Genomic DNA, 27,888 nt, shown 5'->3' on the forward strand with positions numbered 1-27,888 from the left:
CATCATGAAAATCTCTGCCCTTCTAACGACTCTCGGGCTTCTGCTCGCTGGGGCCGCTGCCATCGAGATGGTTTGAAACCTTCACTGCTGCATCCCCCCTCTGCTGAAACAATGGACACAGGAAGTCCGAGAAGAAGTCGACAGTGACTGGATTCTAATTCCCGTCGATGACGAAGTGTGCAAGACATTCGACGTGGAGTATGTCTCTTGCTTATGAAACCTAATATCTCCCGGGCCCTCGCTAACCAGTCTCAGAGTCGTGCAGATTAACCTCGTCCCCTGGTCCAACGGCGGAAAGTCTTTCCTTTGCAGAATATACGCGTGGGTTCCTTTCAGCACAATGTTTTCTGATGCAATGAGACGAGACATTAGCTGACCTCTCCGAAGGCTTCCTGAATGTCAAGGCGAGTACATGGGACAAATCCCGTCCAATCACCCGCTGACCGGCCTTCTTGATCCCCCGAGATGGTCTGTTTACTGCTGGACGGCGTGCTGCTGGCCGTGAGAAGTGTTTACATGGATCGAGCAGTCATTGAACCTGACGATGATGTGATGTACAGAGTGACTTGAATTACCTGGTTGCTTAGTTGCTATGCATGACAACGCTCATCAAGAGACAGATTCTTTCTTTGGATCATGAGGAGGCTGTAATCATGAAGTAGATTATTTCTTTACTCGGCAAGGCAGCAGTCCTCATATCTAGTGCTCTCATCATTTTCCTTGATACCTTATCTTTGTTGAGCGCCAATCAAATATATCTTGCCTGTAGTCGTGGCTGCTCTTCACGCGATTGGCGTTTTGCCGATTTGACTGCTTGCAAGCTGATATCTGTCTTCTGCTCCAGCGGAAATCTGACAATGCAAGATATTCATGCCTCAGTGCCTTGAAAACGGAAGTGCCTTGCGACACACCGTCAGGCAGAGCACTCTCTTCAGTGTAAACTCCAGAGTCCCTCGCCATCTGCAAGTGATATGATATCCTCTACATCCAAACAAACCTTGCCTTATATTGAAGTAAGGCTTAGACAGCCTCTTGATGTCTGTTATTGATTGTCCATGATAAAGAGGACTCCCTGGCCTGGAGATCGTAATTGGCGCCGTGCGCCAAGTGGTTTCGAATCGCAGACTTCTTGTTGTTCTCAACCGCGACTTCTAACGGAGTGCTCTCCTTTTGCGCGCCTGCTTCAAGTAGGAGATACACTACTTCGCTATGCCCTTCTGCTAAGGCGTGCATCAGTGGAGTAGTGCCGTTTTTGTCTGGAAGATTAGGATTTGCGCCCTCTTCGAGCAAGAGTCGAACCCCCGCAGGATGACCATTCTTCGCTGCTAAACACAATGGGGTAAGGCCGTATGTGGTGGTGTCTATATTCCTGGAATCGGTACTGGCTCTAGCGTCGGCTAGCATGGTCCAGACATGACCGTCCTTGAGATTCATCTCTCCCCCCTGGCCAAGGAAGTTGGATTCACACCCAATTTTAGCCGCGGTATACATGTCCGCCACAGGCCTCGCCCCATAGCGATGTAGAAGCATTGCCAGCCTTTCATGACCCTTCCCGACGGCAATCTGGAAGGCAGTGGACAAACACCGGTCTCTTGCATTAACCTGATAGCGGTTATTGAGCAGCGCCTCTACCTCGTCCTCAAGGCCTAACTCAACCGCCAATTGAAGACGTGTTGTTTCCTCTTTTAGACTCTGGACCCACGCATCGAACTTCTCGTCGCTCATCAACAGTTTCCCAACAAGGGAGTGATTGAGAGGTTGCTTCCTGGCATGATACAACCAGCTTTCCGTTGCGTATGCATACAAAGGGTACTTTCGACACCTTTCTTCGTAGTTATACTCGCGCCCACATCCCCTGCCCTCGAAATCATCATAACAAAGATAGGTGACGCATACCTCACCGATAGAGCGATGGGCGTTTGGAAACCAAGACGTCCATGTCTTCTCCAGATATTCTTGCATTGTGTAGTGAGCCAAGCTGACGATATGATCCTTCTCATTGTATATGATCAGTCCCGAACAGGAACAGATCATCTCCTCCACATCTGGCAAATTTTCTTCATCAAATGAACTTTCTCCAACCACGACAGCCAGAGCATGCTGGAGTTCTGTCAGTGTAAGAGCGCGCCGCGCAAAGGTCAGCCAAGCCAATGCTCGCTTTGCGAGTTCGGCTCGATCTCCTATTTGTTGCCAGATTTGCTTCATCACCTTCTCATACGCTTGCTCGTATACCTCCCATCCAGTCTTGCATTTGTCGAGGGCCTTTTTTATAGCTGTGATACTACATTTTCCCTTTAACGAATCCAAATATACTCTGGCGATCGAAAACCTAGGTTGATCAGTCATTAATCTTCAAACCGTGTCATCGAAAGGAAACTCACATTCCATCGGCTATCTTGAGAATCTCCGAACTGACAAAATCATGGATATCTGACCTTCTTCGAACCATGGTGGGTAGGTTGCTCTCAACATATCGTTTCACATCTGCGTCACTAGCTCGGATCTCTACTGAAGGAAGGTTTTGGAACTTCGAGATAATATCCGGAAGAAACCTAGCAGTTGCCATGAAGCTAATATTGAGATGTCGTTGGAGGTCGAGGACATGGGAAATCAGATGTGTCCGCGTTCCGTCAAAGTCGGAGCATTCGTCCAATGCGTCGATGATTATATAAACATGTGAATATAACCTTAAAGTGACATCCAGCATCTGCAGAATATCACCAAGCTGTGGTTGCATTTCATTCCTCTGATATGTCTTATAAAACGTCTGGATTTGCTCCGGGATGTGGCACAGGCCTCGTATGAGCTGCCCCAGGATACTTGCCAGTATAGTGTCTAACTTCTGGTTTTCTTGCTGCTGGAAATTGCAGAAGATGTAAGCAAAAGCAATATCGTCGTTTTGTCCATGCTTTTCTCGAAGGTAGTCCACCACAATGGATGTCAGTACCGTCTTTCCTGCGCCAGGAATGCCAGGGCAAAAAAGGACCCCCTTCTCCTTCTCCCATTGACGGAACGCATCTGTTTCGAAGATCCACTGTCCAGTACCGTCTTGTCGCTCACGTATATTTGCACTCTGCTGTGATGGATAATCAGTTGGGCAAAGCCAGCTAGCAATCAGTTGCCGTTCTTTGTCATGACTGCGTTGAACCAACATCTGCAACCCAGGGTCAGTACTCGGAACGATGGTTTGCCTTGATGAGATTTCGATTAGCATTCGAAGCATTCAATTAGGGGCCCCACACTGACAGTTTCACTTCATCAATCGGCATGTGGAAGAACAGCTGCCTAGCATATGCTGCTGCTGCTGCCGCTGCAAAACCCTCCCACTGATCGTTATTGTGCGAATCGCAGTAGTGTGAAATACCTCGAATGACGAGGCAACGGAAGTCGGCCATCGCTCCAGCAGCCTCCCTTTCGAAACACAGGGCTCCGTATTCCTTGGCGAGCTTGTCCCTCAGTGCACTGTCCTTTATCACGAGCTCTCCAGACGCCACGGTACCTCGGTGTACCACAATGAGTTCATCAACTTCATGTATCTCGCGTTTGATAATGTGTGCTGTGTCGCATCCACTCTCTTCGCAGGACAGTCCAGGGCAGGGATGCTTGTAATCAGCCGGGAATAGCCTGTCATTTTCGATACCAGGGAACTCAAACCGTCGTAGATGTGGCTTGCTTGTGTCTACCCGTTGAATGTTCTTCATGATAGGGTCTTCATTTGATCGAGCACGCTGAGCGGCAAGTGATTGTGCAGCAAGGAGAAGAACTGTAGGAGGCGGAGCTAATGCCCCAGTCCGCTCAAATACACCATCTCTCGCCTTCCCTTTGTGATATTGGATCACTCCTGGGAATGGTCCGACAGGCTTGCTCACTACCACATGCCCAAGGCGCAGCATGCCACGTTCTGTTATCGTTGGCACACCGCCCCCTATACCAACCAACAGAGCAAAGCGAAGGCTGGGAAATCGGATTCGCATCTGGGTCACCACTGCTGTGGCCGGGTTGTTCCCAGTTTGCCACAATCCAACAATGACGACTTTGTAGCTGGCGATGCTACCAAGATGGTAGATATTGCGGTCATTGGGAGGTTGTGGTAGGGGCTCGTGTTCCTCATCCAGCATTTGCAGAGCCGCAGTAAGCTCGACCTCCAGAGGGCAAACCCATCCGACTGTGTAGTCCTCATGCGTGAACCTCTTCTTCTGTATCTCTGCGCTATTTTGGGCCTGATCATCAGCCCCTTGTCTTTCTACCTCACTATCCTCCGCGTGGTCGACACGTTTGAGCATGTTGGGTTTTACTGAGATTGCTATATAGATGGATGTCGCTTTTTTCAATACTCGTACAATCACGAAAAAATCGGTCGAGATACTAGAAAAGCAGATCCAAAGGATATTCAAAAACTGAACAGCGTCAGCCAGGCTGGCCTAAAGGGTCTGTGAGACTCTTCATATCCCCGATTAGCGCCCAATTCTGAAGCAATACCAAGATAAGCCACAGGAGGTGCTACGAATAGCAAGCCGCCGTCTCACCTTTGCGGCGCATAATGGAACAAGGTGATTTGTTCGTTTGTTTTTGCAAACCAGTCTCGCCTTTTCCGCACCTGCTCCTCATTCGTGGCCTTTCAGACCTCCATAAGGTGCATGAGGCTATATATCGCTTTACTCCCCTCAAGAGAACAGAATCGCCGCATCAGGAGCAAAAGACTGAATTTTTATGACTGGCGTCCTATAACTGCTCTCGCCGGTATGTTTGGTTGCCAAAGCCGTTGCCATGGTTTGAGTGTCAATTCTGCTGCTATGCAGGAATACCGTTGCACAGTTTTCAGTGTATCAGTTAGATGATAGGTGTCATACTACATTCAGGTAAATCTCTGAACTACAAGCAATACTACAGGATATGAAATATCCTCTGATTTATCATGGTTAATGACATATACTACTACTGGTTTATTTCTGTGCGGTGAGTTTCTCAAGTAGAGCAACATGAACCTGTGGCTAGGCAGATGGCTTTAACCCAATGAATAACATTAATCAGTGTTACATTTTAACAGATTAAGGTGCTGTATCGCAGAAAACAGCGAGGCTAAGCGGCAGTGACCTTGAGGGTGTGCTGTATATCCCTTTGTCAGCTGAGATGCCGATTAACAATGAAGCATGAACCATACCAGTGGCCCACACACACACTGGATCAACTGCACTACGTTACACTAAAATAGTGATACACAGGAAACAGAAAAATTCTCTCTATGACTGTGACCTACCATCATGGCAATAGTGCATACGTGAGAGTATGGAGACCACAGCACCTCCAGAGGGCCTTGGAAGGAGAGAACTACGACGACTTGTCTGACGCCGTCTCCAAAGCTCTTCCTCATTGAGCAATTCTTCCTATTAAATTCCGGCTAAGATTGGATGCTTACAGTCCGGCTTTGTCTCTTATTACATCCGACGATTTCTGTTCTGTCCCGAGATAAGCATCGTCTGCAAACTTGATTGACCAGATGATCCGAAGTCATGGAGCAAGAGAATATCTGCCGAGGGTTTAGACTTCGTTGGAAGCATGAGGCCTATTGCTCATTGGGTATTTCCGCCATATTGGCTGTCTTCAAACCAATACAAGCATTCCACACTTTGAGTTGTCCATCTTCTAGATATTCCACTTGTTGTAACCCTAAAAGCAAAGGGCGACTTGTCAAGTCAGCCAGCACATTTCCAATGCAGCGGTTCTTAGTCTAGATACAGATTATTATGTGAAGACTGTGATATGATACGGCGAACGGTCCGCCCGATTTTCAATCGGACTGCAGTTCAGCTGGTCATTATATGTGAGATAATTTATATGGATGGCCAAATCCGCACTATATGTCCACCTGATGTATTCTGCGCTGCTTGCGTTGCTAGTACGGTGACAGTCATCCCTTGCGTCGAGTTGATGTCAAATTACTATCTGTTCGGCATAAATATATGATCAGGCAATCAGCCTACAATGGCACACGCCGTTAAGCGCATCGGTCTCGACCATACGGCCAAGTCTTCCACAAAGGACGTAGACTATCAACATGGATGGACTCGATTTCGACACTGCTCCGGTCGAGTTCCAAAAAGTGCGGTGGATAGTGGAGACGCCACTCATTATTGCCGGGGTGGGATGGACGCTGAACTACTTCTTCACTATCCGCAAAGCATATCAGGACCGCATGTCTGGTGTCTCGCTAATAGCTCTATCTAACAACCTGGCTTGGGAAATTGCTTTTGCTCTTATCAATCCACCACCTAATCCTCTGGCGAGGGTCAACTATCCTCTGTGGCTGTCTGTCAATGCTTTTGTCCTATATGCTACCGTCAAATGCGAGAGAGAGTCTGGTCTCCATTCGCCGTTCATGCGGAGACACCTACCCTTTATTGTCCTCATCGGTATTCTAGGCCTGTTGTCCGGGCATCTCGCCTTCTCATCCCATGTTGGTCCCCTGGCAGCTCTCTTCTGGGGCGGGATGTTTTGTCAAGTGACGCTCAGCGCAAGTGCATTGGGTCTCCTTCTTCAGCGTGGCCATACGCGAGGAATGTCATATAAGATGTGGTAGGCTCGGTCTCTCGCAGTGGTCGCTTTAGTAGAACTGTTAAGCGGAAGGCTGATCTCATTAGGCTTACCAGGTTTATTGCCACCGGCGTAACGGTACCGGGGCTGTTCGTGAGAGCCGCCTACTGGCCGGAAAAATGGGACTGGGTCAACAATGTTCTTATGTACTGGCTGGTGGGCGCTTTCTATTGCTTGGATATAGCGTATGGGATGTGTTTGTGGTATTTCCGGAGGCTTGAAAGGATGTCATCTCGAGTCAAGCAAGGGTAGGTCGTCTAGATTGTCTACAAGGTAACAGAAAAATAGGGTTCTGTACACACTTCATACTGTGATTGCTGGTGTTAGAGTTCTCTCGATCCATTGCTTTAGCAATATATATATGTATGCATGTATGAGGTATATATGACACTTTGCATATAACACTGCCCCTTACTGTCCACCGGCGATCCCTCTGAGCTGTTGTTCCAGCTTCTCTCGGGTTCATCAGTAAAACCAGCCACATATAAGCCTGTATGCCCCCTGGCAGCGAATAGTATACCATCTGACCTTTAATATGGCGTGGTCATTGTATCCGGAGCATAAACGAGCTTTCCGTCGATGCAGGTAACTTAACTGGTCAGGCAAAAGGTGCGCCAGTGATCCACCGCACCATCATGTCGAGCGCTACATCCGGTCGATCTTGAGGGAGCTATTGCCAGAAGTTAGCCCCAACTACTACGGATTGTATTCTCGACATGTGCTCACCAGATGACCAGCACCATCCACAGTGACAAGTGCAAACCGTGACTCGGTGTCTGCATTACCCACACGAACCCGAACTTCCTTCATGGTACCAACCGTCTCATTCCGGCCTGTCGCTGCAACAGGCGACCTCCAGGGACGTAGGGGCTTCGACGCAAACTCAGCCTGACCCTTCCAGACCAGTGAATGCGCCCAGCGGAGGTTCCCGGCGGTATTGCAGGCGAGATCAAGGTTTCCCTGATACGCCAGGAAATGGACCTGGTTCGCCAGGAGAAAGGCAACCAGATCGGAAGTGGATGTCATACCGTCTGAAGATTTTGCAAAGGCGTCAATGACTGCCTCCGAGACCATTTTGTATTCGGAAATCTGTTTGGGGGGTGACAGAGCGTTCCAGACTGCTGGCGTGTTGAGATACTGTTCAACATGCACAGCTTGGATGTAGCACATGTCGTCGATTTCACAGGGCGCCGTGACTGAATTGGGTACTGCTTAGAAATTGACATATATCTATTCATTCTATTCAACTTACTGTCAAACCTGTTTCGGCCCCCTTTGCCGGACTCATCTTCATACAGCCCGACTACACCCTCGTAGCAGACAGAGAGGGCAGCGCTACACAAAGCCGGATCTGGATTCTGGACACACACTGCACTGACTTCCATGCACCGAGGCATGTTCGAGGCGATGAGATCGCAGCGCGTCTGGTTGAACACGGGCTTTTCCACACCTGGATTCGTGGTGCAGAGCGTTTCCCAGTACCCGAAGAATGTATCCCTCGGGGACATGAAGCCATTGCCCACCAAACACGACTTGAGCCGCACCTGTGGCTGGCTGGGCTACAGCTCGTTCTGCTGTATGATCTGAGCGCCAAGGTACGGAATATAGTGACCCTGGAATGTCAGTATGGTTTGTACGGGGAAATGAAAGCATCTTCCATACCGCAAATGACTCCCCAGAAACATGGACCGGAAGATCCTGCAGGTGAGGAAACACTTCAGAGACAAACAGCTGCAGAAAGCGATGCATGTCAACCGCTGCCTCTTTTGAGTCACGAGGCAGCTCATGTCCTCCATCAACGTATGAGAAGCCCACATCGACAGGCTGATCAACGAAAAGGAGCGATAAGTAGCGGGACCACCCCCAGGGGTTGTGGTAGGTCCCGTTGCCGTATTCATCCACGAGACAGGGGCCAATCTCTTGGAACAGGCCAACCATACTCGAGACTCCGGGGCCTCCGCTCATCCACAAAGTTAATGGGTCATGGGAGGGATCATTCTGGCTCTCGAAGTACCAGAAGAACAGATGCTTGTGACCCACAGCTAGCCAGCCGGTGTACTGAGGCGAGCCAGCTGCACATATGGACTCGTTTTGCTGCTTAATTCGAATTGAGTGATCTGGGGAATGGTGGCTCTGAACAATGCGAAATTCGCTATCTTGGTCCGTTACAGGCCGCAACACCTCCTGGGTGGCATATGCCACGGTGTAAAGAGCGAAATGGAGGAGGTACGAAACGATCATGAGAAAAGTTGAAGCCAGTAGAATAGAGAAGGATCAGAGAGGATGGTAGAAAATAATCCATGCTGTGTTTAAATAACTAGGCACTATTGAAAGTGAGTAAGCAGGAAACCCCTGTTCCTGTACACACACCGGATTGGCTTAAGGATAGATCGGAATATTGTAGGTCGGAGTTCGGAGTTGGGGCTTGAGAAGGGTTGGCCTTGAAAACAGTCCATAGAAAACTGTTTAACTAAGATGTTCTCGCCAGCTCTTGCCAAGGTATCCTCACGGGTGTGGGAAGTACAGCTACAAGGGGTTACCGGAAGTAGGTAGACCTGATGTGGAAGATCTGAACGTGGAACCCCCCGATTTATACAGCCTCTATAGTATGGATGAACAACTATTTGACAACTCTGACCATGTGGTACAAAGTAAACCGGTAGTATAGTCGTGAGCATGGTGCTTTTTTACTCGAAATTCTAAATAGCAGTAAAACGTGACACTAAGCATGAAGAGGTATGGTACTATATCAAAGTCAGGGTTCAAATCGCTGACCTGTCGCATCCACACCGGACATCCCCTTCATCATACTATCGAAGAAGGCCAAGTCAACTCCCTGGAAAGTCCAGTCCAGTCATCAATACCAGCCGTAATGGCAGGAAGTCTGGCATGCGATTGCAGAGTGATGTCATCTTGGCTAGGACAGGAGTTTTGCAGAGTGGACTGTTCATGGAACTGCACATTCAGCCAGTCTGATGCTGGTGGGGCTCCCTGAAAGGGTGAGCCTTGGACCGTGTTGAGCAGATGATTAAGCGGCTGTTGTTCCTCCGTGAACGACGACTGAGGGAGAGACATGAACGCATCGTTGGATACGGCGAGTGTCGGCCCTGTCTGTGAAAGTTCGACCGGCGTTATCTGGCGTGGTTTGCACACCTCGCATGAGATAGGATCCTGGCGGGCAATCTTGACTACGCCGAGGTACGGGATATACAAGTGAAGCTCGTCATTGTTCTTCCCAGTACCGTCTTGTCCCTCGTCGTCATCTCCTTTTATGCTTCTGGTGGTGTAGCTACGTCCGTCGGCGGCGTCTGCCTCGATGTTGAGCAGGAGTCCGATCAGTTTGGCACTCTTCTCGGTTATTACGTCCTTGTTCAAGTCACTGATAACATTCATCCGCTCTAAGGCTTGCTCTAGTACGGCGCGGTCGCTCAAGCATTGTGATCAAGGACGTTGGTCGCTTTTTGATGACGATGAGCGTTGAGAGGAGCAAGCAGGAGGGCCATTGCGGCCAGGAGTGCAAAAAAGCCTACGGGCCGCGAGCAGGACGACTTGGGATTGAATGTCTGGTGAGCAATAACCGCGTCATTATTTCCCGGCTCGCATTGACAGGTGATCTTGGAGTACTCATGGGCGAGATCGCTGCTGATTCCATGCATCATATTCGGGAGATGGAGATGAATCAACAAGCCATAGTTGTAGGCCTGCGCTGACAGCCTTCTAATGGCGGACTCATGGTATAGCTGCAGGTTGCCGCCGGCTTTGTTCTCTTCTTCAGTGCATGGGGCATGATCAACACACTTGCCGTCTTCCAAACCTACTCTGAGAGCGGCGAGCTCTTCAAAGCCTCCTCTTGCAGATCTCTTGGATAGGCTCCATCCAATGCTTCCTCCGTCAGCTGACTGGGCTGGTTGCCGGCCCCATCTACGACCGGGTCACCACCGCCTCCTGCTCGTCACTGTATATATATTTGTAACCTGAACTCAACAAGCACCGTGGTTGGCAAATAGTTATTGACCACCACTTATTCAAAGCTTCAGACGTACTAGATATCCGCTAGACTGTTGATAATGACCATATATGTCATAGGTAATAATAATTTCTAAACACGTCAGATAGTTATGTACTTGGTTTACAAGGACAGTGATTGGACGAACTCGGTATCTCAGGAAGCTTGAATTATGGAGAGGTAACATCACTGTCTTAGCTACAGACTACAGTTTACTACCACACCGTTACGCTAATACTTTGACTGAGAGAATGATTCTCATTTCGATCAAGAATAATGGAAAATAAGACGATTGTCGCGTTCGACCTGTACGGTACACTCCTTTCGACAGATTCAATTGTGAAGCACCTCGGGCAGCATTTCTCTAGCACGACGGCACAATCCATCTCTAAATCATGGAGACGATATCAACTGGAATATACCTGGAGACTCAACAGCATGGGTATGGTCGGTAATGGCGTGCCCTGAAACTCAAGACTTATTTGGAATCAGGGCGATACGACTCATTCTCAAACATCACTCGAAACTCCTTGCGCCATGCCCTGGCAGAGCACGGTGAAAAGCCAGAGAAAGATGTCATTGACGAGATTCTAAGGGCTTACGACAGCCTATCCACCTTTCCAGACGTTCCGTCCGCTTTGGGCCAGCTGGCCCATCGTCCTGAGATCACTGCTGTCGTCTTTTCGAATGGGACGCAAGACACGGTTACCAACTCTGTACACCACTCCCCCGACTTGTCGCCTCATAGGGCTGTGTTCAAGGAAATCATCACAGTTGATGAGGTGAGGCAGTTCAAGCCTGCTCCAGCAGTGTATGCCCATCTTGCCCAGACGATAGGAAAATTGCCCTCCTCACAGATGGCGGACCTATGGCTGGTCAGTGGAAACCCATTCGACGTGATCGGCGCTAGGAGTTGTGGTATGCACGCCATCTGGGTAGATCGAGGTTGTCGGGGCTGGATAGATGCTGCTTTACCTGATCTACAGCCAACGGCCGTGGTTCACGATTTGAATGACATCCTCACTGTCATCCAGTGATGAGAAGTCTTGGAGTTGATCACCACGGTCACTAGCTCTGTATATCTGTTATTGATTCGTCAATAATCCGCTCATACTGTCATTAGTCAGGCTAGACGACACGATCTTATCCGGTATACAATAATTCATCGTACATCGTTAGGAAATCTCGCGCGAGACATACGACAAACCCGGCATGTGGCAGTAATATGCCATACCGGCCCCATACCGAAGGCCACTCGTATCTTCTGCCGTACAATGGATCACAATAAAAGCAACCAATGTGTTGATAGCTCAGACCAATTCTGGAAGTTTCATATTGAAGTTCCCAGTTGCTGGCCAGGTATGCAAATTACATGGTCAGTGGGTTTTGTCTCACATGTCAGGCAAGGGATAGACGGAGGCAGGATGGATTGATTCTATGGGATGGGAGCAATAAAGTCAATTCGAGACAAGGGACGGAAAGATGGAAACATTAAGAATGGATGAATTCCAATTGCCCCTGCGACCACAAGGAGCATTAGTTGCACGGGTTTCGATTGATCGCCTAAGGTAGCAAAACACAGAACCTGTCGACGTCAGCCAGTATGCCTCTGGAGAAGAATAGAGGACAGTCAACTCTTTGGGCCCGACAGCCTGGATTGAGAGGGCCCACTGGTCTGGCAACAAGATCGAGAAATGCTTGGTTGTGTTGAAGACATAGATCCGACCTCACATTCCCTAGGACCTCTGTCATGCCACTCTCCACTGAAAGAATGCTTGTGGTGGTGCATCGTACTATTGGAAGAAATATGCCTATTGGAGCTGTCTCACGTAATGATTTCGAGTATTTACAATGCACTTTACAGACTATCGCAAAATAATGTAGTTGTGGCGGGATCATACACAGCAGAAATGATGTCTCAACTGCTCGGGCGCAGAACATTTGGCCGGAAGCGTTTTTCAGAAACAATATCAGGAATGCCCGTTTACATTGTTCACATAATCTCGCTCAACAGTCCGCCCTTGCGAGTGGCTGTGAGCTGACGACGAACGTGGTCTGGGGAATGCCGGCCAGAAGGCAAAACCTCAGCTCCAAACCAGAATGGCACACGTGCGCTCGGGCTCTAGGCAATGGGGATGCTGGTGGGGCAAATCTCTCATGGCTCGGATATTCCCGATCACTGATTTGTGTCGATCGATGACGATCTAGACAATGGCATTTTCAGTCGATTACATCGTTGACGCGGCCGGAGCAATGAGATGGCGATCCACGGACGGGCTACCCGAGGATTGACGGAGCCACCGCACTCTAAATGGCAGCACATGAGTGACACTGCCACAGGAGGACATGGAGATGTCAGAGCTCACCCGATGCTGATGGAGCAGAACCATGGGTGGCGGATGGTCAGACTGTCGAACACATGGGCTCTTGTTTATCTCGGCCAGACGGCGTCTACCGTCATTTATTATCGCGGTTGCCGTGACTGTGGTTCTGCGTCCACACATGCATATGCAGATAGACATCTTCGGCCCTCAAGATGGATCATCAATCAAGTTCTCCAGCAGCGGTGATAGCGGTCTGTGTCGGATCGTTTGTTATTGTCGTTGTTGCAATGCTGTATGACACCCCCGTCTCTCCGCGCGTTTGAGGAACCCACGGTCACCGACTTGGAGAGGAGAAACACATCAGCTAATGGCTTATCAGAGGGATTTTCGTACAAGTGCGCCGAAATGCAGCTCGTACGTCGGCCTCAACTGTTGTAAAAGAAACCAAGCAGCACTCCGACACGGAAATGCTGCAGAAGCTCGAGAGTATCTGTCCCACCAAACCGTATGACGAATGGGTCGAACACACTCAGACTGAGCAGGACTTGTCTGATCGGTCTTCGGCGCATTTCACATGGTAGGCTGGTCAAGCTCTAGTCTCTCGTCACCCGTCTGACTAACGACTACATTTAGTTCCATGTGTCTGGAAGATGTCAATGGCACCGATCTAATGCACGTGCTCTCCTGTCGCCATGTGTATCACGCACACTGCCTGGAGCAGTGGTTCCTTGGGCGTCACTTTTCGTGTCCTCTATGTAACCGATCCTTCTTCGAAGAGGTGGAGCCGGGGCCCGAGCCGGGGCCCGATAACGTCTAGTATCACAGATCTTGTATATATTATGGAACATGGAATATACTCATACTCGGGTGGCTTTTTCTCCTCATCATCCTCCTCCTCAAATCGAAACCTCCATGACAGGCCCCGTATACACCTTCCTCGCCCGCAGCACATAGTACAAAAGTGCCAGCAGAATCGTCCCCACCGTACCGACCACACTAAAGTTCATCGTCGTTTTGTCGACGGACATCTGAGAAGGCCAGAAACTGAAGAACACGACGATCACCATGTAAATCACCGCATACGTGTTGACCGCCGTCCCCCAAATGCCTGGCACATGGAAGGGGCCCCAGGCCAACTTGGCACCGGGCACATTGATGACCCCGTCTTCTCCATGGTCGTATTGCGAGATGGCGCCCGTGCATCGCCGGTAGAGAAGAAGACTTCCGACCATGAGGTAGGAGAGATAGAGACCAGACACGGCCATGGAGACGACGGCGTTGAGGGCGACGCTGGAGCCGATGTTGATAAGGCCGAGTAGACAGCATACGGTCATTGTGAGCATGATGGAGTACGTGGGGAGGCAGTTGGTAGGGGAGACCTGACGAGGCAGCATGTCAGTGATGGTCCTTGAAAGCGCATGGGGGTGAGGATATGATACCTTGCTCCAGATGCGCCATCCAGGCACAGCCCGGTCACGCGCAAAAGACCAGAACTGACGAGATGTAGCGGCGAGCATTCCAATCACCGAGCAGACGCCAATGATCAATAAAATCGAGGTCATTCCCAGGGCACCCGCCAGGGAATCGGTTGCCTGGCGGAAAATCTCCATATATGGATATCCGGTGGGAGTTGCGAGGGCCGCGTCGAGATCACCCAGACAGAACAATACAGCAATCAACATGCCAAATCCGAGCGCTCCATTAATGAGAACCGACAGGAGAATAGCCCTCGGGATTGCCACAGATGCATTGCGCACCTCCTCGGCCATCTGTTTTGGTCAATCATCCAATCTTCTGAAGGGGGGTCGAAGAGAGTTCCATACATGCACAGCAGCATCGCCACCAGCAAAGGCGAAAACGCAGCCTGTCATTCCCACGAACCACGAGAGACCCTGAGTGGGAAATCCGCCACTGTTGACAAATTCGAGGAATACCTCGTGGGTGGACTTGTGGTCGGCCATGTAGGTCATCGGGATGAGAATGGCAAAGAAGCCCAGCAGATGAACCACCAGGATGACCGTCTCAAGCCGGGGGAGCAGCTTGCCTCCGACCACGTTGATGCCCAACGCCAGCAGGACTGCCGCCCACATGAGAAGGGTTCCATGCCAGGGCTTCGCCTGGTAAAGTTCGTGACCGAGGCGGATGGCGCCTTGGATCTGAGTTCCTGCGAGAAACGAGGACGAGGCGAATGCGGCCTGCCAGCCGATGACGGTAACCCATCCTATGACGATGAGGTTAGTAGTGCCAATGGGGGATTCGATTGTATGCCTACCTGTCATGTAACTAAGGAACCTCATGAGATGCGGCGGCGCAAGCATTGCGCACCAATGGTATTGGCCTCCAGAAGTGGGTGCCCTGACGATTGTCAGTCTTTAATTCTAATCCTTGCATTTGCAAGATGCATCCGCATACATCGACGCCAATTCAGATATAACCGCAAAGCAGCATGCGGTGCCCGTCCAGGCGAAAATAAAAGCGTAGACTGCGCCTCCGGGACCACCACTGAAAGCTGTTAGTTCCGACCTCGTGTTCTCTAGCCTGGCATTACTAACTTCGATAGAGGCATGAGCAGAGTACTATAAAGGAGAAATTTATTAGTTTCATGATATGTCCCTGATGGGGTAAGGAACCATACTTGAACAATCCCTCCCATGTCGCAAGAATTGTGCAGCTGAACCCGAGGGTGGATAGAATGCCGAATGTTCGCTAAGTCGAGGTCAGATCACGAAATAGGTGAAGGCTCGCCGCGTATTTACCCTCAGGACTGATTTCTTTCCCAGTCGCGCCAGATGGGTGACATCGCGATCATGGCTGCGGACTTCTTCGTTCGCGGAGACAGCGCGATGCTTGAGTTGGTGCGACTCCATGTTTGCGAGATCTCGAAACTGGGGAATAGCATACGAACCCAGGAGCTGCTAAAAATCATCACCCTGAATGTCGGGAATGCTTCATTTTAAGGTCTAGGAGGGAGGAGAAGTGGGTTGTGAGACAGAAGGCAAGTTGCTTCGGCCAATCTGGCCACCGTCGAAACACCTTCCGTTCATGTTCTAGCCCTGAATGCAAAGGGCGGCCCTCTTATGGGAGGGGAAGTAAGCCCGACTGAAGCCGATATCGATGGTGTCTTTCTAATTTACAATCCCTGTCATCCCCCTGTCGTGCGGGTCATTCACGAGGGTTACCACCCAGGATAGGATCCAGGAGTTCACACTTGATGCCTTTGGATGTCCACCGATGAGATTACCTATAACACCCTATCTGCTTCTACAACTGGATGCTGGAATATCTGACCGCCAAGTACTCGATTGATCACAAGGCTTAGAGGATATGCTTCTTCGGCCTCTCGACTTCTTGTCCCGCCCGCCGACCCGAGCCAAGGCCCCATGGAATCCTGATCGCTGGATAGACTTCGCTAGACGATGTACTGTGACACTAGTCCTGGTATCAATCGGCATTCGGTGCTGAAACCAGTTAGACCCACCGTCTGGAGTCCACTGCTATTACGCGACGTCTCTTGGCGCGACAAGGGTCCTGGCCAACAATGTAACATTACTGCGTATCTTTGCAAGGATGAGAAAATTTTGTACCCGTGGTCGCATGTTCTAACCAGCTCTGAATGCACGAGCCAGGATCTGTGCCGTGCGTGTATCACCAGCGCAGTTGACGGATTCCGTGTGTATGCTGTGCCTGTGCCTCGGATTTGCCCAGGGGGCTGTCCGTGTAGTCCGTGTAGATCCCCCGACGCTCGCGGTCGTCCATGCATGCAAGACATCTTCACATGGCGTCTCTGGGTGTAGGGGTCAAGGACTGTGGATGGGGTCAAGGGAAGAGGACTAGAGACAGAGATCTGAAACGGAGGGGAATTTATTCTTAGTAATATGTTCGCCAATGCAGGACGTACACGAGGACGGGACGGCAAGGATGAGATCCCTGTCCCTCCGTGGCACAATTCAAACCTTCGATGTTGGTATCAGCTCAAAGTGGGCTCGGGTGAGATCAACTGAGTTATCAGCATTGATTTCGACCTTAAATGTCGAGGCAGTCTCGTGCTTCCATCTCTTATCATGTCATCCATGCCAGACTCCCTGTCCCTTTTCCTGACATGAATCCCATTGTAAGCGACACGCGCTATTGAGTAGCCGGCTTTGATCGACTGCCTGCAAGGCATGACTGGCAGATATGGGGCGATTTGCCAATTCCGATACCCGAGATCCTGCCGTCAATGTCACCAACTGGTTTCTCATCGTTGTTGTGGTTTTGAGCGTCCTTATTCGATTGGGGACGAAGTACTGGATCTTTCACAAATTGACCAGCGATGACTACCTGATCATCGCCTCTTTGGTATGTTTTACGAATGGAAAATCCGGGGGTCACGATCTTACTCGGGTTCAACTCAGGCATTCTGCATTGCACAATCGGCGGCCATCTCCACGGCGGTATCACACGGCTATGGCTATCATTTCGCGACAATCTCCAGTCAAAATTTTGAACAGGTGATGAAAGTAGGTCGTCGTTAACGGCAGCTGCTGCCTTCAATCCAGTTAACCCTCGTCCAGTCACAATATGCCGCCTACATCCTGTATATCGCAAGCCTCTGCCTTTCCAAGCTATCGCTCTCGACATTCATTCGCAGCCTAACTCCGGTGCACAAAGATCATTTCCAGGCAGCCGTTCTGCAGGGGCTGATTGCGGTCTTGGGGGTGGTTGGCGTCCTTGGTACGGCCTTTCAATGTCATCTGCCCCGTCCATGGGACTACTGGCATGGGCGATGCTTCAATTTGGTAACCACACTGTCGTTTTGATCGCAGGATCTCATCCACACAGCACTGACTCACGCTAGGCCGCTTGGAACTACTTTCTCTGCGTGTCGAATATTGTTACGGACTGTCTGATCATTGCTCAGGCATTGCTCTTGATTGCCGGCATCCAGGCAACGTGGAAGAAAAAGGCCGTGTTTGCCAGTATATTTCTAGCAAGACTCCTGTTCGCACTACTCAAAGTCCCTTTTTGTTGAAATGGCAATGACTGACCGCTACATGCAGCGTGATCATAGCGACAATTATCGAGATCGCCTTCTCCCGCGACGTACGCCATTCCACCGATCCTACATACGATTACTGCCCCATTACGATTGCGTCGCAGGTTGTACAATGTGCGAGTATCGTTACTGCGTGCTGGGGCCAACTGAAGCCTTTCCTCAATCAGCTCAAGTCCAATGGTCTGCGCATTGAAGGGGTGCAATATCAATATTCGACGGGGAAGGGGCAATCGTCGCGGTCGTACGGACGATCCGGGACAAACCATAGCCGGGAGGAGCATCATGAACTGGTCCCAGTCGCATCCGGACAGAATCTCACCACGGTGTCGGCGTCACCAGCGTGGGATGCGGATAGCCAATCCAGCCAAACTGGCATTATCCGTGAGACACGGACATGGGTTGTGACTGGCGATGAAGGACATCCGGAGCATAGGTAGTGAAATAGGGTTCTTTTTTGGTAACTCAGGTCCGGGCGGTCATAAGGAGACGGAACTATGACCATAATTGCCCGGCTCTGCTAATGAGAAACGGAAATGTGTGTCAAAAGTCCATACAGAATGACTTCATCTAAACCCTGCTCTGCTGAAGAGTCATTGGTGACGTCTGGAAGTATCCAAGTCATGGTCCGGGGGTAGTCCTAAGAATCCCGACTATGTTGGAATAGCATCATGCCACGCAGAACATGCCATCGTTAAGCCACATCACCCCATAACGTAGAACACAACCAAAGCACGAATGACGAAACTTACACCGCAAAGATATAAAACCAGTTGAGATAGCGACCTCAAGAGTCATCATCAACAGTCAAGCACGGTAATAGGTGCATACATTCTACATCCACCATCCATCGCGCGCTCATCCCGCCGCCACCATGGGGTCCAACGACACGACTGAAAAACTCTTCCACATCCTTCTAACAACGAGCCACCTTCAAAAAAATCCAAACAACGTGGTCGAAAAGGTCCGAATCCCCGGCACCTACACAACGGTCCAGGCAGCCAAAGCTGCAGCATACCGCTGTCTGTTTGACGCGGGCTACGAAAAGGAGTGGTTCACCACGTACGAGACCAAGCCGGAGATCTTTGAAAACAAAGACCTTCCCGAGCGATCTGGATTAGCCGTCTTTGCGGTCGCACCCGACGGAACAGAATTCCGCGTTCATATCATCACAACCCCGAAGGACGACAAGCTCCTCGACGAGGTCATTGAGGGCCACGTCACCAAGCCACTGTACTACGTGGTACAAGCCAATGTGGAGTACAGCGCCGACGAGGGCAGCCGAGTGCGCGATATTGACATCGAGGGAGTCTTCCTGACTTACCAGGAGGCAAGAGACCTCGCCAGCCGGGTACTGCTGTCCAAGGAGGACGCAGTCACGAAAGAGAGCTTTGCGGAATACACTGAAGCAGCAGCTACGGAGAAGGACTGTGGATATGGCGAGAATGTTGTTGTTCGAGCTGTGTCAGAGTATGGGACGAATTATTTGATTTCGGTCATCAAGAATCAGGAACTGGAGGCCGTACATCTGGCTGAGGCGGCTATGAGGATATTGTGAGGATCTGTTGGTCTTTGCGGGTGCGAACATTTTATATGTGTTTAACCAGACAGTCTAATCGAATGTAATCAAGCTGCAAACAGACCCATTATTGTCTCTAATGCATGCTAGCTCGTCTTCTCAGACTCCCTCGGGTATCCCAAACCAGCCAGAGCTTTGGATAATCCGACCTGTTTCCAACGATCCAACTCTTCTTCACTCTTTAGCCAAACAGAGCCCATCATTCCGGCCGCATTGGCAGAAATGGCCTTGAAATTGTTACTGCATCTGGGGATGACAATAATCCACTCTCGGACCAACGCGACGTTATGGGGAAAGTACCCTGCATTGTTGGAGTCGGCTGATCTCCCAGGACTTCCCTTCGCCTCTGCCAACAGTTCCTGGTAGGATGCCGAGAGCTGCGAGGGATACTCCGGATCTTCGAAATCTGGGCCCCCCAGATACCGCAGACCATACCGAAACGGAATCCACTCAGGGTCACAGTTCGGGTCGTCCGGAAATAGATGGGCAGGGCGTGGCAGAATCTGCACATGTTTATGGTTCCTGCTTGCGCCCGCGATCGGCCCGCAGTTGTATATAACAAGGTGGCGTTCTTTCGACGAGCTCAGGACGCTTTGAATCGCCGCAAAGTCTTCCACGGTGAGCGGTTCATGCTGCCGCCGGTAGGAGTCGCATGTCAACAAGAGCAACTGGGGCCGGAAAACAGGAAATTTGTTTATTACGAGGAGATGAGTGTGGTTAATAATAGTGATCACCAAGTTTGGATCAGTGTTGGCAATATCACTGCCTGGGCCAAAACCTTTAGGCGATGCACTATCACCGGACTGGAAAGTGTCACCAATAGACGCGGGTTTTGTTCGGAGGGAAGGGCTGATCTGAAATTCAAACTGGGAGTGATGTAATGTTAGTGGATGTCGATCGAATGCCGGAGTTTCTCACAGCAAAGCCCGCATCGTTCAGCCGGATTGTTGTAGGCGGGAAATAATATATGATCTCTCGAGCAACCAAGTCATCGAACCTCGCCAGGAGAGCATCATAGTCCATTGTAGTCCCCATCGCACGTGGAAGGCAGCAGAGATGGATTGGTGGCGTGCCAGGATACGAATATTGTGCTCCCAGCTGAGATGGAGAAAAGAAAAGAAAAGATGCCAGGGCAATAAGAACATGATACTAAGACTGAGGCTATGTTTTACCCACGCCTAGCGCTTACTACGTGTCCATATCCGTATCCATTCAATTTGTCCACCTCCTGGCGGCTGCAGACTGAAAACCATGGCTCACTGGCTCGCATTCCTAAGGTCAGTTCATATATCCAGCCATTTCACCCCGTTGATCCGATATCTCCGGAGTGTGAAGGCATGGTTTTCTAAGATGATCATGAAACTGAAGATCTCTCTCAACGCCGAGAACCAGAGACAGCTACTGTTGTCCACAATGATTGTCTTTTGGCATGACCAGCTGACAGGCAGCTGAACCAGACAGGGCAATCGGTCAGTTGGTGGCGTATCCTGCAGCATCATCCAGACAAACCGTGCCTGTCAGATTGGCTAGACAGAGTAATCTCTGCCGAGCTCAAGCGCACCGGCCCAGTGACGAGCCTCATCCGTGTGGGGAGTAGCCAAGCCGTTTCTGCGCACTTTGAGCAGATATAGTGCGGAGTCCCACTTTCTGGACACTGTTTAAGCTTGTTCAGACATACAGAATTGCAGACCCACAGCAAGATGGGCGATAACCAGCCCATGAGCACCGACCATGAAGATGCCAACTTCTCTCGGTTAGAGGCGTCATTCTCACGGACAAAGGTGCTTCCTCGAAGGAATTCCATTGAGATGAAGGATATCTTTCGTCATGCCCAAGCAAGCGATTTGGAAGCAAAGGATCTCGATTTCAACTTCAGTTTAGACCGCAGCAACTATCCTCTTGGTAATCTCCAGTCCCTCCAGGATGTCTTTCCAGCAGTGCAGCATGACACGCATTTGAAAAATCCCGCGAATTTTTCGGACGAGACCGATATCATGTGTCTGGACGTGAATGAAAAAACCTCTTGTCAGTCAGAACGATTATGGTACAGTCAATGATCGGTTACTGATGCTGCAAAGCATGGCATACGCTCGACTCTCGAGGATTGACTCAACTTCTTGCGGTAGGAGCACTAGTTCCACCAGGCCCACAGAGCTGATGTGCTCGTTAGAGGATTCAGAAACCTCCGCATACCAATGCACCGTTTGGACATTCAAAACCTTCGAGGCTACTGGCAATGTACATTCTACACTCCCTGTTCCCTTCACCCATTGACAGTCAATAGCTTCGTACCTCTCGTGCCAGAGAAACATACTTCGTTTGCGAGTCGGATATCCATGACTCAAGACAACACGATGGACCTTTTCAAGTACTTGAACGCCGATCCATCTTTCATTACGAACTTGCTTGGAAGACCAGACTATTGGGCGCCGCAAACACGCTGGACGTCCGATAGCAATAGCAAGATATTGGCCTGTGGTCCGATACATCTGTTGCCCTTGATCAGTCGACATGGGCTGACATCCACAGACTTTTACTGTCAACACCCCCGCTGGAACTTACATTTTCAAGGGGCACCTTTATCGGTATATCTGCGCTACGATGCGGCGTTGCGTCTCACAAGCTACATCATATCCCACAAGGAAGGGGACTCGAATATCCAAGCGCTGCAGAATATATTCAACCTCGCCATCAAAACGGCACCGGCAGAGCAAGGAACACGCATCCTGCTCGACGATCCGTTTGACCTCGCCGTCATCCTGTCCACCTTAAACTTCGAGGCCTCGAAATATCACGCGCAACGATTCCGGCGATACATGTGGACCCAGATCAACAAGGTCGACGACCATCTCGCGGGGCTCGAAACCAACGACCGCCGCAAACTCGGGGAACTGACAAAGGAGCTGCAAATCATCTCCCAAAACGCGGACTCGCATCTGGGCAATGCGGACGTCGCCATCATCACAGCAACTGGCATCCGCACGGCGCATGCTCGCTTGCATGAAGCCATGGGCAGCCCGGCTCGGGTGTTTGAGCGCGCGTCTGACTCGATCACATACGTTATCGAGTCCATGCAGAAGCAGAAGATATGGTTTCTCAACTACAAGAACCGTAAAGACAGCACGATGGCGTTGGTGTATAACCTTGTGACGCAACAGGATGCTGCCAGTAACATACAATTGGCGGCTAGTTTGAAACGAGATAGTACCAGCATGAACGCGATTGCTGCGTTGACGATGGTCTTTCTGCCCGGGACATTCATCGCGGTGAGTAACCTCAGGTAGAAGATTCTATGCTGAAATGGATCATGGTATTCTAATTTCGGTTCCACAGACAATCCTAGACATTGGGAGCTTCAACGGCAGTGGTGATAACAAAGGGTCTGAATCGACATCGGTATGGTGGCTATGGGCTGCAATAACAGTGCCTCTCACGCTGGTTGTCATGACCAGCTGGTGGCTCTATAAGAAGCGGAACGATAAGGTGCGCCCAGCACCGATGCCTAAGGAGGAGGAAGATAGGATTCCACCGACCAAGAGGGGAACGTTCCGCTCTATGAGTTTCTCGTCATGGAGTCGACGAGACAGTGCCGCTGCCAAGGTCTGAAGCAGTGACTATGTCAAGAGTCTGTGTTTGGTCCTGGCAAATGCTGCGCCGATTGATGACGATGGGATCGATTCGAGCACCAAACTATCACCATAATGGGACTTCCATCAGTGTAGCTTAATGTATCATAGGTTATTCCACCAATGAATATGATTGTTCAAGCCAGGACTAAGGCAGGCGGTTTGGCTAGGCTCTCTAAATTGAACTGACCTGTGCCTATTCAATGGAGCCTCTTACGGTATCACAGACTCGTATGCAAAATGATCTTATGACCTTGGTTTGATACGACGCCGGTAAAGCTCCACTGACATGTAATTCAATTTCATCGGTTGAATGCGACATCGTAACTTGCAACGCATATTTTGCGATCTGTTCCCTGGTCATTCGGGCTACAGAGAATTGAAATCGTATTGACAGGATCGCCCAACAGCCTCACTTCCACATCAGATAGTCTGCAAGATCCAGGCAGGGGCGGGAAAAGCAAATCTTCCTGGTCTGGAGGGCAATGCAGCTCAAAGTCATCCCTTGAATCGAGAAGTTGATAAAAGTCGACCTCCTCGATCTCCATCACCTTTCGCGCCACGAATGCCAGGATTTGCGAATCCCAGAAGCCTTCTCTGTGGAAGCTGCCTTCCAGCAGCCGGATCGCATGAAGTCGAATCCGGTGCACGCGACATTTGATGGCTGTATAGTATAGTGGAGCAATCCAACCCAAATCCCCAATCGAACGGGACATGAAAAACTGAGCCGGCCGAGAGCCGAAGGCAGAAAATGTTGAGAGAAATTTCCAGAGCTGTGCCAGCGTGGTGATCATCTCCAGAAATTGGTCGGTATGAAGGTCGAAGATCATCTCATCGCCGGGATGAAGACAAGTTGCCACCATGATAGTTATCATGGTGTGATATGTGCGAAGCAGCCCGTAGATTTGCGCCTGATCTTTCCGCATACTGCCTTGGATTGTGTGGTTGTATGTGTTCAGCCAGCAGGTAAGATTCTCATGGACGGATCGCTGACGGCGGAGCAGCTCTGCTGGGAGATTGCTCTCTGTGCAGAACTGTTCACGAACTTCTCGATTCAAATTAAAAGCTTTTCCCATCAGGTGGTGAAGCCAAGACCACGCTTCTTTCACGGAGGGAAATGTTAACGATTTGCATTCCAAGAAGGGGATCTCGAGCCGTAGGGAAGAACCACGGTGGACTTGCTTTAGTAGCTCGAGTTGAATGTGCAACCTCGATAGTGCATGCACAATCCAGTCATCAACATACACTTGACTTTGCCCTACAAGAACGCCACCCTGTCTTCTCAACAGACCAGACCCTTCCAGGAGGTTTAAGCCTTGTTGAAGGTGGATTCGCGCCGATGCAAAATGGCCCCGAAGCAGCTCTAGCGCAATGAACAGAATGCAGACGATGAGAGCCGTCCGAAAGGCAGTCCGGTTCTTTGCCTTGAAATGAGGCTGCAGGAAATTGATCGCCTTACTATACCGGGTCAATGTTATCATTTCCATGTCCCCCGCCTTGACACCACCATCGGTCAAGACGCCTTGCCTGTGGACCGAACTCAGAGCAAGAACAGCATGCAGCACTGAGGGTTCGCTCATACCGGCCTGAATGACCAACCCGCTCCAGAATTCCGAGAAAAATGAGCCTGACATCTTCGACACGGTGCGTTCTTTGAACCACTGAAGATAGCGGCCCTCTTCATTGGTGATCCTCGTTGGCAGTCGGGAATCTATCATTGGTCTGACGACAAGCGCAGAATTCACAGCCACAGCTGAAGGTTTCGTAGGCCTGTTGGAGCTTCCGCCACCCCAGATGCCATATCCATCGCAGGTGCGACCAGTCGAAAGACACCGACGGCACGCCGGATAGGCCTCATCACATTTGACCTTGCGAATCCTCAAAAAACGTCAGCAACACCCAGGCATGGTTTCGGTAAAGACTCACCGGCATGTCTGGCAGCCGGTCCTAACTCTTCTTTTGCCCATGCGCCAAGTAATTACGCCTATTGTGAGATTTGATTGCTAAAACTCAGTGTACGCTCACATCTACAGGGAAGAGAGCACCCAAGCTGATGTGAGACGCGATCGAACTCCTTTGAGGTAACCGGGGCCCCACTATCTAATTGCCGCCTGTGGGGTCCTCATTGGAGCTTTCTGAACGGTTTTAATTGGCTGACTCGGCTGTTCTTACACTTGATTGGGCATCCTGATTCATGATCTCAAAAGGCTCATCCCGAAAGGGTGCCCGGGATACCATCGCAGCCTGGCAGTTACGGCCATTTTTCAGAAGATCATGATAGAAAAGGTTTTGCTCTGTCATTAATTTGTTTGGTCATTAAAGGCAATAGGATCACTCGGCAATGTTGTATCCCGATTGGCTGTTCAACCTCCCTATACCGAAGCAACTACTGGCGATGCTGCGCTTGATGGCTCAGGATTTGGGTGGCACTACGGTCCTTGTGCGAAGAAACGAGGTGACTCTCCATGATGCAACTGGGGACAGACAATAACTATAAGTATGGGGCATGAGTCCGCCTTGGTCGATCTCGATGACTCGAAACAAATTAATCCAGTTGCATTTCGTCAACACATATCTAGACAACATCACTTACGAGCCTTGCAGCGAATCTTCACTATGGTTGCCAACCGCCAGTTGGGCAAAAACGGTCCCGTTGTTCCGGCCCTGGGACTCGGTCTGATGGGAATGTCCTTCTGGGTCTATGGTTCCATTCCCAGTGACGAAGAACGATTCAAGGTCCTCGATCGTGCCGTCGAGTTGGGAGAGACATTTTGGGATACATCCGAGTACGTCTTTAAGCATAGTCAAGAGATAGCCTCTGATTGCTGATCAACTCTACCTATCTAGTCTCTATGGCGACAATGAGGAGCTGTTGGGCAAGTGGTTCCGACGGACTGGAAAGCGTGACCAGATCTTTCTTGCGACCAAATTCGGCTTTGTTCAGGGAGGAAAACCCCACGAGATCAACAGCTCTGCCGAATATTGCAAGAAAGCTTGTGAAGCGAGCCTCAAAAGATTGGGGGTCGATTCGATTGACCTTTGTTCGCACCTTAACCCCGCCTACTGACAGAGACCGGTATTGCTAACTCCTGCCTTAGACTATTTGCACAGTCCCAACCCTCAGACTCCCATCGAGGAGACTATGAGAGCCATGGTAGAGCTTCAGGCGTGCGTCACAAATTCGGTCAATGTTGAAAGTTCATAAGCTCACCCAGTCGCAGAGAAGGCAAAATCAAGCACATTGGCGTGTCGTCCGTGACTTCCGCAACCCTCCGGCGCGCATGCAAGATCGCCAATGTCGTGGCTGTCCAAACCGAGTATTGCGTCTTTTCACGCGATATCGAGGGCCCAACTGGCACGAACCTCCTGGCAACCTGTCGAGAACTGGGGGTGGCGCTTGTGGCTTCCTGTCCCCTTGGACGCGGGGTCATCACGTCCACTTTCAGCAGGGGTGAACCAGTCGGCAATAGTGAAGATAAGCGACCAAAAATCATTCCCAAGTTCTTAGAAGAGAACCGCGAGCGCAATGTCAAGGTTGCCAGTCAGTTCGCGGCGCTGGCCGAGAAGAAGGGATGTACTGTATCGCAGCTGGCACTAGCCTGGCTGCTGAAGCAAGGGAACGATATTTTTCCCATTCCAGGGACGAGAAGGGTTGAGTTCTTGGAGGAGAACTGGGGTGTTCTGCGGATTTCCCTGACGGACAATGAAGAAGCCGAGATCAGGACCTTCGCGGAGGAGAACAAAATGGTTGGTGGTCAAGTCCCAGATCAGTTCGTGGAGTACCTCTATCGCGATACTGTCGAGGAGAGCTGATTGGGGCTATACCTCGATCCATGTTGAATAGCCAGAGAATCATTCATTGAATTGACATCGTTATCGATTGTATTCTACAAGTCGCCCTGCCAATCAGAAGCATCTTGGATGCTTTCCTGACCGAATCCAACCCGCAAGGATATGGGTTGCACATGCCTAAACCACATTAGGTGCATATGACGTGGGGCCTTAGAAGAGTCAGTCTTATATATTTGTAGCACTATGATATCCAGGACTACTCTTTGATCCAACTCTAGAGGAGCATCTGGAGTTGGGTCCTGTGGTGATATCTGCAGTGATACAGTGAATTGAAACATAGGCAATCCGGTGTGGACTGGGACCACCCAGTTAGCTATAATGCAGATCAGTGTGGCTATCTCAGAATCATGCAAAAGCTAGCTGAGGATACGCATGTGTGCCTAAATCACTTCGTGCTGTGAGTAACCTACTCTGTGTATTATTCTTCACCCTTTGATCAGTGTATGGTATGGGTTTCCCGCAGCCATATTGACCTCGAACATCTCTGCACCAGAGTGAACTGGAAGAAACCATTGTGTCTTATGATGATGACGTCAATACCCCCTCTTTTATCCAGATCATTCGGCATGCTTGCATCTGCCTAAGGACCCCTACGTGGCAACGGCTTGAGGACAATAATTGTGAGTGATGGGTGAGGGGTTAGTTGATGCAAGCTAAGGTACCTATGATATTTGCAGCCAGCCACATCTATGTGCATTACGACGGTATAAGTCATTACCAAGAGAATTCAAAAATGCACTCCAGAATAAGTAGCGATGATGATTGTATTGGTTGACAACGGGTGATATGGGCTTTCGAGGACTTCTAGACTCCAGCATACAATTGGTTCTGAAATATATACTTTGAATGGCGGCCTGGGGTACGGAGTACCCCGTACT

The 27,888-nt window shown here is 50.2% G+C and overlaps 15 protein-coding genes across 15 annotated transcripts; 8 read left to right on the forward strand and 7 right to left on the reverse strand.

Annotated features, from left to right (window-relative positions):
* Positions 1–1,020: 1,020 nt before the first annotated feature.
* Positions 1,021–4,357, reverse strand: AFUA_5G14582 (uncharacterized protein; the record flags this gene model as incomplete). Its single annotated transcript, XM_077804905.1, has 3 exons — positions 3,247–4,357; positions 2,382–3,191; positions 1,021–2,329 (listed from the first exon to the last, which is right to left on the reverse strand). Exons 1-3 carry the CDS (start codon positions 4,281–4,283, stop codon positions 1,021–1,023), a joined length of 3,156 nt encoding a protein of 1,051 aa, XP_077661041.1. The 5' UTR covers positions 4,284–4,357.
* Positions 4,358–6,055: 1,698 nt separating this feature from the next.
* On the forward strand, positions 6,056–6,843 carry AFUA_5G14600 (uncharacterized protein; the record flags this gene model as incomplete). Its single annotated transcript, XM_748104.1, has 2 exons — positions 6,056–6,573; positions 6,639–6,843. 2 exons carry the CDS (start codon positions 6,056–6,058, stop codon positions 6,841–6,843), a joined length of 723 nt encoding a protein of 240 aa, XP_753197.1.
* Positions 6,844–7,189: 346 nt separating this feature from the next.
* cp8 (putative carboxypeptidase Y) lies at positions 7,190–8,832 on the reverse strand (the record flags this gene model as incomplete). The annotated part of the gene is made up of 4 exons (XM_748103.1): positions 7,190–7,261; positions 7,318–7,787; positions 7,844–8,141; positions 8,254–8,832. The coding sequence occupies 4 exons, from the start codon at positions 8,830–8,832 to the stop codon at positions 7,190–7,192; spliced, it is 1,419 nt and encodes a 472-aa protein (XP_753196.1).
* Positions 8,833–9,396: 564 nt separating this feature from the next.
* AFUA_5G14620 (uncharacterized protein) lies at positions 9,397–9,984 on the reverse strand (the record flags this gene model as incomplete). The annotated part of the gene is made up of 1 exon (XM_748102.1): positions 9,397–9,984. The coding sequence occupies one exon, from the start codon at positions 9,982–9,984 to the stop codon at positions 9,397–9,399; it is 588 nt and encodes a 195-aa protein (XP_753195.1).
* Positions 9,985–10,055: 71 nt separating this feature from the next.
* AFUA_5G14630 (uncharacterized protein) lies at positions 10,056–10,460 on the forward strand (the record flags this gene model as incomplete). Its single annotated transcript, XM_748101.1, has 2 exons — positions 10,056–10,286; positions 10,332–10,460. The coding sequence occupies 2 exons, from the start codon at positions 10,056–10,058 to the stop codon at positions 10,458–10,460; spliced, it is 360 nt and encodes a 119-aa protein (XP_753194.1).
* A 399-nt stretch (positions 10,461–10,859) lies between these two features.
* On the forward strand, positions 10,860–11,777 carry AFUA_5G14640 (haloacid dehalogenase, type II). Its single transcript, XM_748100.2, has 2 exons — positions 10,860–11,039; positions 11,090–11,777. The coding sequence occupies exons 1-2, from the start codon at positions 10,874–10,876 to the stop codon at positions 11,632–11,634; spliced, it is 711 nt and encodes a 236-aa protein (XP_753193.1). The 5' UTR covers positions 10,860–10,873; the 3' UTR covers positions 11,635–11,777.
* Positions 11,778–13,388: 1,611 nt separating this feature from the next.
* On the forward strand, positions 13,389–13,738 carry AFUA_5G14650 (RING finger protein; the record flags this gene model as incomplete). The annotated part of the gene is made up of 2 exons (XM_748099.1): positions 13,389–13,498; positions 13,555–13,738. 2 exons carry the CDS (start codon positions 13,389–13,391, stop codon positions 13,736–13,738), a joined length of 294 nt encoding a protein of 97 aa, XP_753192.1.
* A 79-nt stretch (positions 13,739–13,817) lies between these two features.
* Positions 13,818–16,395, reverse strand: AFUA_5G14660 (uncharacterized protein; the record flags this gene model as incomplete). Its single annotated transcript, XM_077804906.1, has 8 exons — positions 15,678–16,395; positions 15,557–15,627; positions 15,474–15,497; positions 15,334–15,423; positions 15,194–15,276; positions 14,745–15,142; positions 14,361–14,690; positions 13,818–14,300 (listed from the first exon to the last, which is right to left on the reverse strand). Exons 1-8 carry the CDS (start codon positions 15,786–15,788, stop codon positions 13,818–13,820), a joined length of 1,590 nt encoding a protein of 529 aa, XP_077661042.1. The 5' UTR covers positions 15,789–16,395.
* Positions 16,396–17,097: 702 nt separating this feature from the next.
* AFUA_5G14670 (uncharacterized protein) lies at positions 17,098–18,393 on the forward strand (the record flags this gene model as incomplete). The annotated part of the gene is made up of 5 exons (XM_748097.1): positions 17,098–17,259; positions 17,316–17,430; positions 17,475–17,699; positions 17,759–17,901; positions 17,986–18,393. The coding sequence occupies 5 exons, from the start codon at positions 17,098–17,100 to the stop codon at positions 18,391–18,393; spliced, it is 1,053 nt and encodes a 350-aa protein (XP_753190.1).
* A 434-nt stretch (positions 18,394–18,827) lies between these two features.
* Positions 18,828–19,511, forward strand: AFUA_5G14680 (uncharacterized protein; the record flags this gene model as incomplete). The annotated part of the gene is made up of 1 exon (XM_748096.1): positions 18,828–19,511. The coding sequence occupies one exon, from the start codon at positions 18,828–18,830 to the stop codon at positions 19,509–19,511; it is 684 nt and encodes a 227-aa protein (XP_753189.1).
* A 107-nt stretch (positions 19,512–19,618) lies between these two features.
* On the reverse strand, positions 19,619–20,555 carry AFUA_5G14690 (putative phosphorylase; the record flags this gene model as incomplete). Its single annotated transcript, XM_748095.1, has 2 exons — positions 19,619–20,335; positions 20,451–20,555. 2 exons carry the CDS (start codon positions 20,553–20,555, stop codon positions 19,619–19,621), a joined length of 822 nt encoding a protein of 273 aa, XP_753188.1.
* A 503-nt stretch (positions 20,556–21,058) lies between these two features.
* Positions 21,059–21,252, reverse strand: AFUA_5G14700 (uncharacterized protein; the record flags this gene model as incomplete). Its single annotated transcript, XM_748094.1, has 2 exons — positions 21,059–21,140; positions 21,227–21,252. 2 exons carry the CDS (start codon positions 21,250–21,252, stop codon positions 21,059–21,061), a joined length of 108 nt encoding a protein of 35 aa, XP_753187.1.
* A 475-nt stretch (positions 21,253–21,727) lies between these two features.
* AFUA_5G14710 (uncharacterized protein) lies at positions 21,728–23,138 on the forward strand (the record flags this gene model as incomplete). Its single annotated transcript, XM_748093.1, has 2 exons — positions 21,728–22,798; positions 22,866–23,138. The coding sequence occupies 2 exons, from the start codon at positions 21,728–21,730 to the stop codon at positions 23,136–23,138; spliced, it is 1,344 nt and encodes a 447-aa protein (XP_753186.1).
* Positions 23,139–23,460: 322 nt separating this feature from the next.
* AFUA_5G14720 (uncharacterized protein) lies at positions 23,461–24,972 on the reverse strand (the record flags this gene model as incomplete). The annotated part of the gene is made up of 1 exon (XM_748092.2): positions 23,461–24,972. Exon 1 carries the CDS (start codon positions 24,874–24,876, stop codon positions 23,461–23,463), a length of 1,416 nt encoding a protein of 471 aa, XP_753185.1. The 5' UTR covers positions 24,877–24,972.
* An 802-nt stretch (positions 24,973–25,774) lies between these two features.
* On the forward strand, positions 25,775–27,137 carry AFUA_5G14730 (putative aldo-keto reductase (AKR13); the record flags this gene model as incomplete). Its single annotated transcript, XM_748091.2, has 4 exons — positions 25,775–25,944; positions 26,006–26,199; positions 26,257–26,326; positions 26,380–27,137. 4 exons carry the CDS (start codon positions 25,775–25,777, stop codon positions 26,969–26,971), a joined length of 1,026 nt encoding a protein of 341 aa, XP_753184.1. The 3' UTR covers positions 26,972–27,137.
* Between the last annotated feature and the right edge of the window lie 751 nt (positions 27,138–27,888).

The sequence above is a fragment of the Aspergillus fumigatus genome, chromosome 5 (assembly GCF_000002655.1).
Source record: "Aspergillus fumigatus Af293 chromosome 5, whole genome shotgun sequence".
Taxonomy (NCBI): Eukaryota; Fungi; Ascomycota; class Eurotiomycetes; order Eurotiales; family Aspergillaceae; genus Aspergillus; species Aspergillus fumigatus.